Consider the following 16,969-nt stretch of genomic DNA (forward strand, 5'->3'; position numbering starts at 1 on the left):
TAAAGCTCTCTTTCCCCAGTTATTTATGGTACCATCCTGAAATCATTACAATTCCAAGTCACTAAGCAGGGGCGAAGCACAGAATCCTGGGCCCGATGCAAAGACCATGTGTGTGGGCCCCTTTCAAATCATCCCATGATCCATGCTATTTATCACTTTTTTTCTTCTTCAAATAATAGTGTACAGCTATACACAGCACTCACAGATAGGGTAATCGCTGGTGAATTACTGATGTAATATTTAAAACAACAGTATTCAAAAATATATATATCAGGTAAACGTAGGGTATAACACATAAAATGTTATGTTAGTTGCATCTATGTTAATGCAGGACTCTGAATCATATTAGTGTATAAATTGTGCTATACTATAAATATAGCACCTCAGAACTGAGATTTTCTTCTAAAAATCTTTGTTGATGTTCAGCAGAAGAAAGAAAGTCATACACATCTTGGATGACATGAGAGTGATGAGAGAATTTTCATTTTTGGGTGAACTATCCCTTTAATACCAGCTACAATGAAACCAATTTAATCGATCAACGGCTCCACATGAACATTGAACGGTAACAAATGTTTAATCATAAATCAATGGTGTTTACATGTACATTAATATTGATAACAAGGACATCATGATGAAGCTGTTAATACACACTGAATTTGATGGTGTGATAGAAATAAAAACACTATGTTATGTACAGTACAAGCAGATACTGGACGAGCAGTGGAAGAAAAAAAAAATAGGACAGTGTGTACCTTTAAAGAGTAAGTTAAAGTGTGAAGATTTTGTGCCACTAGTGTCATCCAGCAGAATTGAAAAAATTATTATTGTTTTTCTGTCACCATTGGTGGGTCAGAAAGATATTCCCACCCCAAACTCACATTGGTTGAGCAAATGTTGATGTGCCAGGCTGGTTGGGATGCTCAAACAAATAGAGCTTGTTTTAATAGTGCCACACCATTTATACTTTTCAGGGAAATCAACTTACACATTGCTTACTTACTGTATAGCCAACATTTCACATTAAAGGGAAATTTCACCTAAAAATGAACCTCACCCTCAATTTGTTTCAAACCTATATGACTTTCTTTTGTGGAATACAAAAGTAATATTAGGCAGAATGTTAACCTCAGTCATTATTCACTTTCATTAATAATAATAAAAAAAAGAAATGCAATAAAAGTGAATGGTGACTAAGGCTAAGATTCTGCATAATTTCTCCCCTTGAGGTCCACGGAAAAGTAATGTGTTTGGACAAAAAATTAATGAAAGAATTCGTAAATGAAATAATTTTTAAGATTGAACTGTCCCTTTAAGCTGAGATATGAGAACAAAAAACAAAAACAAAATTACACAAAAAAAGCCAAAAGTTATATTTGAAATTCTTCCCATTATATCAACATATTGGATTTCATCACAGCAGTTGTTCATGGATAAGCAGTAAGAAGACAAAGTATCTTTTAAGAAAATACTTTCAGCTCCAAAGCAGCTCTGGTAGCAAACATTTTTGTTTAAAGTTTTTTTTTCTTCTCTTGTTTAAAAAAGATAATATTTTGCTGTAAAAAATCTACAATACTTACTTTTGAAAATAAAAGAGCCAAAGGAGCATGTCACATTGCTGGTTCAGTGTAAATATATGGGTGCAGTAGCACAGATAGGGATTATGGGATTTTCTTTTCCAGTGAGAGTGTCAGGCATGTAGGCACAGACAAGTTCTCCAATATGCCTACCCTCAATGCCATTCATTCAACAGAACATGAGCAAAGAACACTCAAGGTGTGTAAAAGATACAGAACAAGAGAGAGAGAGAGAGAGAGAGAGAGAGAGAGGGAGAGAGAGGGAGAGAGAGAAAAGAAAGAGTAAAACATTCCTCTCAATTCCCATTATTATTTCTCCGGTCTATATCCCAGATCCCTACCCATAATATAGATTCATTTAAAAAATAGATTCATATATGAAGTTTACATGCCTAAGCAAAAAAGTCTTTAGTCAAACGTGTAGATTTTCCATCAATGGAAATCTAGAAGTGAAATGTTCATCTCTCCCATTTTTACAGGGGTGGGACAGACTGAGGGTGCACATGTGCACTTGTTGAGCTTCGTCTTGTTCAAAGGTGACTCTCTGCTTCACTTTTATCTAGGGTACCATTCTCCAGGGTCAAAGGTGAAAGAGCAAGTCCATTGGCATTGCTCTCATTGAGTCTTTTCACTCTGTAGGTCTCATAGTGGATGTTGTGAGTGACATCCTTCAAATCTTGCAGGTGGGACCTTAATGCAGAACGCAGTAGAGCATTATCAATTTAGATTTCACAATAACATCCCCAGATGGAAATATGCCATGTAAAACCAAAGTCATTTTATTTTGTGGAATTATATTAATTGAAAGGTTTAAAAGGTAGGAAAGTTTTTTTTGATATCAAAACATCTTTCTGAACAAATTATTCATTTAGGACAAATTTTAAGGTAGCATCGTACGTATCCTTCCCTAGGTAAGCAATCCCAGAATGACCTGTGATAAGGTTGGCAGAAAAATAAATCTAAGATTTATTATAAAATATATTTGTAAAACATTCAGTACTGAAATGTATTGATAAAGGTTATCTAATGTAATAGAAAACTGACTATTTTAGCCAAAATGTGTAAGTAAATGTCATACGCCGTTTTGCTTTTGAAATATATGCATCTTGTTTTAAGTATGTTTCGATATTTTAACTGGAAAACAAGACAATATTTTTCTGCAGTGCGTTTCCTGGTGTAATTGGATGTCTGCTTAAATGGGAGGTAGATAAAACATGTGAAAAGCAAGTGAGAAATGTACAGCTCTCTAACGGCCATCTTTTGTTTCCTGTTTCAGCAGCGACTCACTCTCACACCATCTGTCAGCTGGCAGTCATCCAGCCGTTATGGTGAGGGGGATTATGGCCTGGTAATTAACCTGTCCCTAGGAGAAGGGTGTGCTCAGGGTTCCTCTCAGCTGTCCCTGCCTGGAACCTTTAGTCATTTGTTGTTTTTTTTTACCCTCAAGGCTCCTCTGGTATTGTCTGATTCCTTAAATATACTGCCTTCACTATTTCTCTGATCCAACAGAAGTAATTCAAATTGTCAGACAGTGACAATCTTCTACAATAATGAGCAAGCTTTAATGAGACCTGGAACTCTGTATCTGGCATGTTGGTAACAAAGTGGCTGCATTTGAGTAATGTTGGCTGTAATGCCTTACATATTCAAAATTGAGAAAAACAATTTTTTTCATTAAAACAGAATGTTTGCCTTTACGATTTGTGGTGATACACAGTAAGAACATAATTACTATTTTTCAAGGCAGTCTCAATGGATAAATAGGCCTAAACTTTAAAAAATCAACATACAAGGCTTATTACAAAACAAATAAATAATAATAAACACAATCTAAATATAATGTACACTCAAATGAACAAAGTGAATAGTAAGCTCATCTACCATGTACCAGTGTCATTACTAAAAAGTGAAACTCACACATTGGTCAGATTTGCTTAAGATATTTTAAGACACATGTCAACAACAACAACAAAATATAAATTTAGGACATTACTTACCTAATAAGAAGATCTCTCAAGTTTGCAAACTCGCAGTGTGCAACATTTTCGACTGAAATAAACAAAACACAAAGGGTTTATGTTCATGAATGTATCTGGGGATTTGGCTTCACAGCAAATTTCACACAGACCACTTGATGGCAGTGTTGAATAAACTAAACCATAGACCTTCAAGCTTTTTGAAAACTGTCAGCCAACAATACCCTTCCACAATCATTACAGTTACACTTCTCAACAGACACAATGTAATGGCTCTCTTCAGAATCTCACCTTCAATGATCCCCCACTTTGTTTTTCTTCCCAACACTTTGTTCCCATTCACCTGGTGTTCCTTATCTGTTCCAACTACTGCAAAGGGGATGTTTTCCTTAGAGAAAATTTAAACAGAAAATGAAAAGTTTCCCTCATTTGCTATACCTCAAAATCTTAGTGTACCAAGCTTAGTGTTGAACTATTTATAAAAACTAGATTTTTCAATTTTCTGAAAAATAAAAAAAATGTGAGCAGTGCTTGCCCATGCAAAACTTGTCACCACAATGGTACTGAGCTGTTGCTGGTTGCCTAGACATTGCTATGGAAAAGCTGAAGTTATCTTTGCTGACCATTGCTGACTTCTTGGAGAAGTTTATATCACAAATAGTACACTAAACTGATTACATTTAGTCGCGGAAACTACAGTTTAGTTAGCTGAACATAATCAGTTTAGCTAGCAGAACATAAGTTGGATGTAGTTATGAAAACTTCAATTAAGTTCACTGAACTTTAAGGCCTGCCACAGTATAGTTCAAAAGAACAAATCGTCACTTCCGGGGAAATGGTAGCGACTGTGTGACTCTTTTATTAATAAAATACTCGCGGTTTAGGACACGTAGACAAAACACTTTAATAAGTTTAATACGTTTCATGACAGGAAATTACAGCGCGTCACAGTTCTGGGAGCACTAGGTGTGTGTGTGCATTGTTCCATCATGACTTTGCGGTGTGGATCTATAAGATATCCTTTAAAAGTATCAATAAATCTCCGCTTCGGGAAAAAGTGCAAGTCTGTGTTTAAATTATTTGCTCTGCAAACTCTAAGCAGGCTTTCAACTATTAGGACACTGGTATTTCAGAATGACCAGGGCAACAACTCAGATGCAATGATTGGTCTGCTGGTTCATCCAGTTATGAATGCATTAATCAATCGCATTACTTTTTTGATGTGCATCTTGTATTCCTGTTAAATTCAATAGGAGTTTATTGGGTAAATGTGTTTTCATCATAGTTTATCGAATTAAAAAAAACATATCCAACTCAAGCGAGCGTATATATTTCTATGCACATTTTGGAGATTTTATTCGCTTCTTGGTGTTCCAAGCAGATTTTATGCAAAACATAGCTTATGTTGCTAACTTTCTCATGTTAGACCTGCAGATTTTGCATTGCATATGTCAACACTGGACACAAACCTCAGTAATGGTGACACTCAATAAACATCATTAAGTAAAAGATAAACTTTTAACATCACCACAAATCTATGAACAGTGATAGCAAAAACAACAACAACAGCACAAATAAAGTCCGCAAATAGCAAAATGGTTAGCCTACAACACTAACCTCATTATTTATTCATGCTGCAATGCATGCTGGGAGATGGCAAATCTTTGTTTGTGCAGACAACTTTGTTAAGCGAGTTGAGATGACAAATACTCTTGTTAATTCAACTTATGTAAAAGCTGACAGAATCTCGACTTAACCTGTTTCATTGTGTCAACATTAAAAAGCACCCTGATACAATTAAACATCAGAATTCTTTTTACAGTGATTTGGTTTCTAGGGCGTTGCTTTGTTGGTTGCCTTCTGGCCCAAGCCAAAAGAGTCCACCCCTTACAAAAAATCTGTAGTTTTGGCAAACTAGCCGCAAATGTGCCACTCATTATTTTCCCATGCAAATGAGCTTGTGATTTGCAGAAAATGTTTGCCTGATGTTTAAGCCCTTCGTCGGTAGTGGTAAACCTGCAGCAAACCTTTGGTAACAATGCACAATTTGCCGCGAGTTTGTCGCAAAGCTCATTTGCATGTGAAAATAATCAGTGGAGATTTTGCAGCAAGTTTGAGGCATATTTGCCATGAACTCTCGATTTTTGTAAGGACAAGTCTCCATGATAGTCTCCTAAATATAGCTCAGATCTCTCCCTGAGGGATTTTCTTGCCGTTTATCATCCAGCAGGTTAAAATTTGAAGTCTGATCACTTAGTGAATAATATCATATTAATAACAAGATGCATGTTCTGGGGTAATAATTAGGATTAAGGGTTTGTTTAAAACCCTAACTCTGAGTATGAGCAATAGTAATAGCGAAACTTGCTTGCAAGTACCACAAATTAGATCAAGAGGTCTTAATGGGTTGTTTATACAGCAATGAAGTCTCTGAGAAGTGTCCTCATACCCTAATCTTATCGTTGAGTATTCGGTCTTCTGCGTCCTCATCATATTCTCTCTGCGGATACACTCTGATCCCATTGGCCTGGAGGTCTTGTCTTATCTGCAGAGAGAGGCTTCCAGTTAGATGGATTTACACTGATTTTTACAACCTCTCACACAAGAGAACACACACACACACACACACACACACACACACACACACACACACACACACACACACACACACACATATATACACACACACACAAAACCACACAATCCCCCCAGGGGTGATATATGACAGCATCTCTTCCTCCAACACTTGCTGCTGTATTTTACTAGCCTCAAACTTTGTCCTCATGCATTCCTGCACAAGGAGGCCACGGTGAATAGCACACGAGTTCAGGCCTGAGGTGCAAAGCATTAAACTTTAATGCATTTGCTGCCATCTTCATGTGTATGTGTGCGTTTGTGTTGGAGGATTTTGGAGTGCGGCTGTTGTACATGGATATAATATCAGCGATTGATATCTTGAGAACAGTATGACGTCCGCCCCCACACGGCACTCTGCTCGGGCTATTGAGCAGTGAGAGACAGCTTGGGATAATGGGCTGAAATGACAGAGTACATCATTAGGAATGTTGTTTGGTGTATATTGATAGGAGACACACTGTGTGCGGGGGCTGCAAGGGCCCTGCGGTTCGTGCAGTCAGAGCTGTCCAAAAAAGATCTGCGGGGAGAGCTGATGGCAAGTGGCCCGGGCTGAAGGAGCAGCTATACATCAGTCAGAGGAGAGCGCAAGTCTCCCTGTGGAGACGCCACAGACACTGCTTGTAACTTTAGCGTGGCCTATTCATTTTTCAACCCTCTATCAAACCTAGAGCGAGCAATCTTTTTGTATTTTTTTTTCTCGTTTTTCAGTAAAATATCTAAACTTCCTTAAAATAGGAACAATTTGCTTATAAAAATCTAAATTGTGTAAGAACTGATATAAGATTTGTTTTCAGAGAGTCCATTTATAATTTTTGAATATGAAAGTTCATGTTTCTTGTTTTAAGCATTATCCTCACTGAATTTTGTAAAATGTATGGGTAACACTTTACAAAAATGTTCCATTTGTTAACATTAGTTAATGCATTTGGTATCATGAACCATCAAGGAACAGTATATTTTTACAGCATTTATATAGGTTAATTTCAATTTATAAAAATACAGTTGTTAATTGTAAGTTCATGGTACTTCATAATGCATTAACTAATGTTAACATATACAAACTTCTAATAAAATTAATTATTAGTATATGTTGAAATGAACAGTAACCAAGATTAATAAGTGCTGTAAAAAATATTGTTCATTATTAGTTCATGTTAAGTAATGTAGTAAACTAATGTAATGAATACAACCTTATTGTAAAATGTTACCAATTAATGCTTAAAGCAAGAAAAAAATATTCAAGATATGCAAATATTGTTAATATTATATTTACATTTATGCATTTGGTAGATGCCTTTATCCAAAGCGACTTACAGAGCCCTTATTACAGGGACAATCCCCCCCAGAGCAACCTGGAATTAAGTGCCTTGCTCAAGGACACGATGGTGGTGACTGTGGGGATCGAACCAGCGACCTTCTGCTTAACAGTTTAGAGCTTTAGCCCACTACACCACCACCACTCCACTTCATACTTATAATAATGTATGTATTACTTTGCCAATATATTCACCTAGTTTTAAGGATTTTCAGATGTGTACTGGAAAACAGACAAAAATACCACTTTTTTTTTTTTTAAGCATACAAGCAATGAGGGCTTTGGTGATTCTTGCTCTATTCAGCTCAGCTTATTCAATGCTTTCGCTTTTTTTTTCACAGCTGAACTGTGAATTTGGAATATTCCAGCATTTATAGCAGCAGGTCATCCATATTCATGACCTCAATTATGTGAAGGACTGAATATGTATGTATGTGTGGGCGGGCAATATAGAGGACTGATCTGATTATGAGTGCATATCATAAGCCGGAGCAAATTTGCGCTGTGCAGGTGTTGATGATGGACAGCTCACCCTCTGTTTGAACTCTAGCCGCTCCTCTAGAGTGAGTGTGTCTGCTTTGGCGATCACAGGGACGATGCTCACTATCTTCCCAAGTCTCCTCATGAACTCTACATCTATAGGGCGTAACCTGCAAAATAACAAGATGGATCATTACTAGTGTTTGTTTGACTGTTTTTCCTTTTATTGATGTTTTTACATGTTTCAGTTGTTACGGGTTTCAGAAGTCTGAGACCACATCAAAAATCAGTCATTATTTTACCTAGGAAATAAAGCAAGTTTTAGGATTCCGAAGACATTTGAAATAATGAAAAGTTATAACATAAATGAAAAATAAATATAGAAGATCCTGCACTATTTCAAGGTCACTAATCAAATATAAGCATATATGTTACATTGACTATGTTAACATTATTTAAGTCAGGACAAGTTCCCTAAAATGTATACTTTGACTAGATACTTTTATTCACTTATAGACAAATTAAGCTGGTGTTGGTGATATGGCTTTGTTCTGGGAAAATTCTCCACCAATCCATGCAGGAGTTCAGCAAAAAAAAAATATATATATATATATATATATATATATATATATATATATATATATATATATATATATATAATAAGTATAATTGAAACTGATTTATGATGACACTGCTACTATATGGGTGCATACAAGTATTAATGTGCAGAATAAAGACAAAAGAATGATGATAGGCTTACTTTTAGCAGATGTGTGAATGGTTTTCACTGCATAAGGCACATGAGTGAATGGGCACTTGAGAGTATTTGAGCAGATTTGATTCATTTTGAGAACTAATTAAACAAAACTAAAAAATAGCATGACATGGTCTTGGAAAATGTCTCAACATGAATGATCATAGAGAAGTCAGTGTGTTCTTGTTGACTGATTTTGACTGATGGAACAGAATTAGCTGTCGTCATCACTGTAGGAGTTTCTCCAGGTCACACCTACCGATGACGTGGACCAATGGCATTACGAAGATGTTAAGCAGTTGGGTTTTTCTAAAAGTTCACCCAGGTGAGCTGTTAGAAACCACCAAAACGAATGCAAAAACACCTTCTTTTTGGGCAGATTTTGTTCTAAATGACGTCACACCCAATTCTTCGATTTCAAATGAAGTATATTTGGGCCTTTAAGTGCAGTTTGCATCCATGCAATGGAGAGGCAGTTAAGGCAATGAATAAATGGAGGACTTACAGTAAATAGAATCCCTCTGATAAGCATATGATTTGTATTGGTAAATGTCATGATCAGTTGAGCCTTTGCTTATGCTGGCATTAAAGGAAAAGTTGAATATGTCAAATAGAAAGAAATTCAAAAATGTATGTAAATGTTTTAATTCAAACTTTTCCTCACATTGTTATGCTAAAAAAATGAAATACATAATATAATATAATATACACTTGCACTCTTTTTGACCACATTGTTTTTTTAAATGAAATTAAATGTATTTTTTATCATAAAGTAATAAGACAAGACATTCAGTCTTGTATTGCCTGAGACATTTTCTGTATAAAATGCACACATTAAATATCTGACTTTTAAAATCAGTTGGTCTTTATGTGAGTGTGATTAAGTTTATTACTACATGGATGGACGACACAATTTCAGAACCACCTTTTTTCTTTTTGAGCCAGATTGTCGCTGGTTCAAAATCTTTAGAGATTCCTGAGATTCTGCTTGATCACATTAATGTGAACCATAACACATTTAAGCAGCATCATTACACATCTGCTGAGATGTGAAGCATTTGATGTGTGCAAGAAGTTAACACACACCAGTGTCCGGTGGCTGGCAGGAAGTACACGCAGCAGTGAACACGCGTGTCAGGGATTCTTCTCTTCCTGTTGACATTCAGCTCCTCCTTCAGGTATTTTTCATACTGTTCATTAACGTATTTTACAATGGGCTCCCAGCTGAGAAAAAGGCATGGAGAAGAGTTTACATCACAATTAACACATTTATACTTTAAAGCAAACAAAGCAGTTGTTATTATGTAATTAATTGTAAGTTATAGTTGAAAAGAAATATATTTTTGTTAAGACATGACGAGCTTAAAAGCTATATCATGTTTTAATTGATGAATAAATTATTACTTCAACATCAACAGTCACGGCCAAAATGCTCTCTGGTCTTTTTTTTTTATCTCACACTAATACATATATGGTCAAAAACTCAGTTCTTGTTTCCTAACGTCTTCCAAAGTATCTGTACCAGAGAGTGTTTTCTAAAGTCTCAGTTTTTGGAGCAAACTATATAATTTTATTTCTTAATGTTAATTATTTCATTTATATAAATGATTTCATTCATGCACCTTCCGTCTGGGCCTGATTATATGTAAAAAGTATTAATGTTAGTAATACTTTTCTTACCAATTCTCATTGTTGATTTGGTCTCCAAATCCAGGTGTGTCAATCACTGTTAGCTTCATCTTCACCCCTTTCTCCTCGATGACTAAAAATAACAAAAGATAACAAGAGTAAGAGAAGAATTAAAGAGTGAAAGAAAGGGGATGAAAATAACTTTTCCATGTGGAAAATTGATTCATCTGTAGCAGTGGTAAATGAGGATGAGTTGAGGAGGGTTTAACTGTTTTTATCTTCCAACAACACCAATTCTTCTGGACTTAACCCTTAAAGTCACTCATCGAAAACCCTGAGCCTTTCACTGAATCTCTACCTCTGATATAATGTTGCAAGAATGAATTGTACCACATTAAGTCAGCCTGCAAGAAGAGTCTAATAAGCTGTCTGTGCAAGCAGGGACCCCTACTGTACCACATTGGTGATTGACATTTGCGTTAACTCATCAGGCTAATCCTTTTGGCAATCAAGCTAAATCTGTTGAGGTTGTAACAAGGAAAAATTAAACTGTCAGTCAACACTGCGGTTTACGGCTTATAGAATGCTATTACTGTGTGATGATGAGTGATCTACGATACTGACGTCTTATTAATGCCAATATATAGAGAACAGGGATGATGATGGCTAATAAAATGCAAGAATTTATAAATATATAGGCTAAATACATAGTGGCTAGTTGTCACACTGTTTACTCCAGTTAATATTTCTCACTGAGGGAGTCAATTTCTGCATAGCCAAACACCTTGAAGTCTTGGCCACAAAAAAGCTATTGAACATGTCCTATAATATAGCCCAGGGAAAAAAAAGATGCAGTTCATTAAACATACATAGTGGGGTATTTTTTTCACACTATATGTGGTAAGTTGTCACAATGGAACTTACAACTAAACCAGAGATGAAGGTTTCATGTAAACATTGGAGAGTTCCCCCATCACCCAACCACCACCACCAGCAAAACAATATCGATGTCTCTCTTTACATTTGCGCCTACACGAAACATCATATTATAGGCTTTTCAGCTAAATCTGTCACAATAAAAGTGAGACAACATGCCCTGACCTGACTTTCATGAAACATAAATTTGTCCTAAGATTTTGCAAAAATATTCGAAAAATGAAACTGAACATTATTCAGTTTCATAAGACTGTATACAGGTCTATTACTAATAATTATGGTCAATTTGTCATATGTAGTGGTTTATTTGCAAAAGAGAATAGTAGATTTTTAATTGGTGGCCCAATGATTTAAATCATGAATGCTTCTCTTGGCGTGACTCAGCAACAAAGCAGTGTTCAGTTTCTCCTGTATTCTCCCACACAGAGTGAGCAGAGCTGAATGGTAGCATTCAGCAGCCCTCCACTCCATTTTCTGCACTGTGAAGTCTTTGAGAGAACGGTTGATTGTGTAACACCCATCTCCACTGGCGATCAGTCTGCAGGACAGCTTTTTTCACAGGCTGTGAGGGCTACCGCTTTGTACTATGTGGAGGTGTTAGGCACCCTGAGACTTTGGTACTCTTTGTTTTCCACAGGCTTGCACTCTGTTGGAAAGTCTGAGCCACATATTTTGCAAAACTGCTGGGGAAGCAAGGGACAGCAAGACATCTGCTAGACGAATGGACCAAAATTTTAGACTGCAGAGGCGATTTAGCAGTTTAGCAGTGGGCTCTTTGTCAGTTTGAAAGTATGTGCAGAAGTGATATTTACACGGATAAATACTGGAATGATCCCTAATGAAGAACAAACATGTTGCTAGGAGACAAAAAGTTCCCTAATGGGCATTAATGGAGTTCTCAGTTATGTTTATTTCAAGTTAAAGTAAATTAAATTATATTAAACTTAATTCATTAAAATTCTCCTAAAATTATATATAGAAATAATTTAGACTGCTGATATATAGCAAGAGTACTGAGCTATAATAGTAATGTGGATAGCATAGCTCAGGTATTATTTAAGTACTTGACAAGAAATTTTTAAGTTCACATTAAGTTCACATTTTGAATTGCAGACTTTGGTATTTTTGCAAATGTGAGTAAAGTATGAGACATAGTTGAGATCACTTTTAAATGTCTAGAGGAGATGCATGTGAGATTAATGTTTTTTCCACAAGAGAAAAATCTGAGAAGAAGACTTCAGCTTCAGTCTCCATTTGCTCTTCATTTAACCTTATTGCTGTCTAATAGAAGCAATTTAGATTAAAGGTGCACTCAGTATTTTTTTTTTTCTTATGTTGCATTGAATCTACAGTGACACCTAGTGGTGTGGATGCAACATCATTGAAAACAGTAGTTTTAGTAACGGATACCATTGTAGAAATTCACTATTTACAGTCAGCCATGAATGAAAGTGTCCAATAAGGTTGGTGAGGTTACTGAGATTAAGCAAGTAGTATTCAGCTGATCATGTGGTCCTAACATGGCTGCCCCCATGAGGGGACCTTCTCCATCTTAATAAAACAGCTTTATAAAGTTACTGATATGACTCGGGTCTTCATCTCATGTGAGTGCTCATGATTTTATACATATGTTTTAAAATTACAATTCATTTATTTAGAAGTGAAACAGGATAAAATGATTGAGTGCACCATAAAGATCATCTAATTTCTTTCTTATGGCTGGGTAAACTGCAGAAAAGTATATGGTATTTCATGTAAAGAATTTTTCGCATGGGTCACAATTTTTTTCCACAGTAATCGTAAGGATCATACTAAATTCTCACTTGGTGGTTAATGCTATCGAAACAGTAAAAAAAAAGTAAATATTTATGCAATATGTCAAGCTCTGCATGCCTTTCTAAAGGCTAACATAAAAAAAACCAGAGGAACAGTACACTCTCATTCACGGCAATGTTTACGTTGTGCTACACTGAGAAGTCAGTGAGGGGTGTCTCCTGAACTTTTGGGATATCTCAGGAAGTCACAAGTCGAAATGACTTATCTTCAATCTTCTTTTGTTAAGAAACAGCACTCCCAGCTTCTCTCAGTCTTTTATTCCCATTCACCTTCTTTGTCAACCTACATGTCAAACATTTGTAAACTATTGGGCCATATGTTTTGAGAGGCCTGTGAGAAATGATGTTTGGTTATTATGGTAGGGCAGAAATACAACAGATGCTCTCCACAGAAACCCTCATCTACTTTTGTCGTCATCTCTAGACGAAAATGCTTGTTATTGATCTTACACAGAAATCTACTGAGATTTTCCATGAGTTACATTGAAGAAACATAGAAAAAGACCCAATCAACAACTGCAAAGTACAATTTTAATGCCATTCCCCCAGAATTACAGGAAATAAAAAAACAAGTTTCAAGTCTAAAAATAGATGAACAATTCAACCTTTGGAGAAAATGAAGTGAAAGCTGTGATGAAGCCAATCTAATTCGTTGCAACATTTGCTCTTCATGTCTAAAACCTGTCAAGGGGAAGTCAGAAACGGAAGAGAGATCAGCAAGCAGATCTAGGTCTAAAACTTTATTCAAAAATAATATCAAATGATTCATATCAAGACTAGTAAGCAGAATGCTAAGAAAATGTCCACAGGTTTAATGTTTGTAGCTATAACACCTGTGCATGATTGTAGTGATAATTAACAAAGTGGCCTCGGCACTGCTGGCTCACAGTAAGGTTTTGTAATTGGATATTTCTGCACCCATATCCAGAATGGAAGGGTAAAGATCACCAGTCTTCACATTTCTGCTATTACATAGGCACCAAGGCAATTAACATAGCGTGCTACACAAATGACCTAGCTTAGCAAAGTTCCTCAGCACATCACTTGACTGACACTTAAACTGCAAGATGAGGCACACTTATCCAGCATCTTGCAACATCCTGTGATGGAATCATTAGATTATGTCCTCTCTATATGTGCATTGCCAACTTGTGGGTCATTCTATTAAGGTTGTATTTGTGGTTAAAACAGATACCATGGTTAACTCCACAGATTTTTGACCCAGATGTAAGTGGCAGGGGTAATTATATTACAGTTGAGACAATGCGTATGCATTTTATTATTTAGTCCCATTATTGCAGAACTATAGACCTTTGGTACCCTTGCAAAAGGGAGCACATTTTCCACTGTACTTTACTTGTCCAACTAGGCTGTTTCTAAATACAAAACACAGAGGACCACTATCAAATTTTGTATTTGTTAGACCCCTGTCAGTGTGTCAACAGTGAGAAATGATGATGGATAGCTGGGTGTGACTAAACTAGCTACTGAGTGCAAGCAAAGCATAAGCATACAATGCTCCCATTTAAAGAACTGGCAAAGTTGGCTACGCCATCTGCCTTTCATGCCCATTTCCAACCAAGCATGATGGCGCCACCGGAATCAAAATGGAGATTCATTACTTTCACATTACCGTATGCAGGATGTCTCAAGGTACACGCATCTCTGTGTAGATGATCTACAACCTAGCTTACTCTGTTCAGTTTACAAAAGCCTGAGCAGGATTCTTGTATAGCTGCTAACATGGTCTCAATTGTCTCAATATTGAAAGATTTGAAATGTAATATCACAAGGTGTGGTGTAGTGGTTAATGCTGTGGTCTGGTATCCAGAAGGTTGAGGGTTTAATACCCACAGAAAGCGAGCCATGAACAGCCTGTTGTGTTCATGAGCAAGCTAATAAGAAGAAGAAAGCCTTTATTATTGTGACACATTATACATTTTTCATATATATATATATATATATATATATATATATATATATATATATATATATATATATATATATATATATATATACACATTTCTTTGTTTTCACATATCCCAGCTAAGCTGGGGTCAGAGTACAGGGTCAGCACCCCTGGAGCAGATAGGGTGAAGGGCCTTGCTCAAGGGCCCAACAGTGGCATCTTGGCACCCCTGACCTTCTGGTCAGTAACCCAGAGCCTTAACTGCTGAGCCACCACTGCCCCTAGTGGTTCCAGGAAAGTCACAGAAAAAATTCCACTGGACATAGTAATTTGATGAAAAAGACCCAGCTATTTTATGTTTTGTATGCTGGACCCCAGCTAAAAGGCCCAGCTATGTTGTGTTTTGCATGCTGGACCCCAGCTTGGTTGCTGGTGTCCCAACCAGATAACTTAACTAGCTTAACCAGCAAGAGCTATTTTCCAACTAGTTTACCTAGAAGAACCACTTTTACCAGCAAAGTTTTGCTGGTGACATCATGTCTATGCTGGTCCACCAGCAAGATTAGCACCAAACAAGCATAAACCAGCCTGGAAATTCATGATCGTCTAAGGTGGTCTTTTCAGCAGTAAAAAAGAAAGATATTCAAAGAGATGTTCTAGTTTTGATTGTTAAGCAGTTTTGTATTCAGAAGTAATCTTAAGACCAAGAGAATCAATCTCTGGTGTGGGTTGTTACCATTATCCACAGTTTACCTCACAAGCAATACAACAAGGTTATCACACTGAAACATTCCAAAACATGCCTAGCTTTATTGTAAAATGTAAAGCTTTATTGTCAAAGTAAATTCAACACCTCTAAAACAAAGATACACTTGCCTGTTTAGAGACAAAAACCAAAGCCACTATTGATTGTTACTGTGGATGAAATGTGTGAGACAGAGTCAGCACACTGCTCAATCAACCAATTCATTCACTCAGCTGAGCTTGCTTCACTGAAGCCAGGCGTCGTGGATAAATGGAGGCCTCCATTAGAGCAGAAGTCATCTCCTGACCCATGCGATAAATGCAGCTCTGTGTGCACTCTTCCTCTTTCTTTCTCTCTGACAGAGAGCTCATAATGACAGCTGTGGCCCAATCTCAACAGCTGAAGTTGTGTCATTGATCTCTCCTAATCTGTCCCCCTTACAGGCTTTTTAATTTTTCTTTCCTTTCAGAGCACATGCTCTGGGCACTCTTGCCCCACTCCAATTCATCCACTACAAAACATTGAGCTCTGCCTCCAGCTCCTCCTGTCTAGATGTCACTCTCCCATCCTTTCAGAAATCACTGAAGGCCAACACACTTTGTAACATACATCACATCTTGTGTGATGGTGATGAGAAGAAAATCCAAGTATAATGGTAGATGTTGTCTTGCATTGCCGGACCTGAATGTATTTTTGCTTCAGTTTGCACTGTTTTTCAATTGTTTTTCTACGCAGACATGCTACATGGACGTCTTTGACCGTTGTGCTGCATCTCACTGTTTTTTAGTTGCCGTGTAAAATAACAATACATTTCAACTTTAAAAAAAAAGACACCTGGTTTCTGTTCTCAGTGTTTTTCTTGCATTGAACATTTTTCAGCGGACGCCCAAACAAAATTTGTGCCACTTTATATGCGCTAAATAGGCTTTTCATCTGAGACGCACATTTAAGTAGCATGACTGAAGCCTGGTTTTCGTGCGAGTGTGGCGCGAATTGCGCAAGTCCTTACAGAACCACTCAAGCAAGGAATCTTCTCTGCATGATTATCTTGACATGCGCCAAAACAAAGTTTTTTCAAATACACATCATCACCCTTGCTAAAATGTATATAGATTTTAAAGCAGTAACATTAACTGTGGTTACTCCATTACAGATATTGTTTTCCTTTTATTAGGT

At 36.7% G+C, this 16,969-nt stretch overlaps 1 protein-coding gene across 3 annotated transcripts in view; it reads right to left on the bottom strand.

Annotated features, from left to right (window-relative positions):
• Window positions 1-353: 353 nt before the first annotated feature.
• Window positions 354-16,969, bottom strand: part of septin12 (septin 12) — a 91,587-nt gene continuing 74,971 nt past the window's right edge. The window contains exons 5-11 of one of the 3 annotated variants that reach the window (XM_052139248.1): window positions 10,420-10,501; window positions 9,826-9,963; window positions 8,038-8,155; window positions 6,003-6,098; window positions 3,845-3,941; window positions 3,575-3,626; window positions 354-2,267 (exon numbers count right to left, since the gene is read on the bottom strand). In XM_052139248.1, coding sequence (XP_051995208.1) covers window positions 2,108-2,267; window positions 3,575-3,626; window positions 3,845-3,941; window positions 6,003-6,098; window positions 8,038-8,155; window positions 9,826-9,963; window positions 10,420-10,501 — 743 coding nt within the window. In that variant the 3' untranslated portion in view covers window positions 354-2,107. The remainder of the gene's footprint in view (window positions 2,268-3,574; window positions 3,627-3,844; window positions 3,942-6,002; window positions 6,099-8,037; window positions 8,156-9,825; window positions 9,964-10,419; window positions 10,502-16,969) is intronic. The other 2 variants (XM_052139249.1, XM_052139250.1) reach the window with 2 other exon arrangements.

Source organism: Xyrauchen texanus, chromosome 12 (genome assembly GCF_025860055.1).
Source record: "Xyrauchen texanus isolate HMW12.3.18 chromosome 12, RBS_HiC_50CHRs, whole genome shotgun sequence".
In the NCBI taxonomy this organism is placed as follows: domain Eukaryota; kingdom Metazoa; phylum Chordata; class Actinopteri; order Cypriniformes; family Catostomidae; genus Xyrauchen; species Xyrauchen texanus.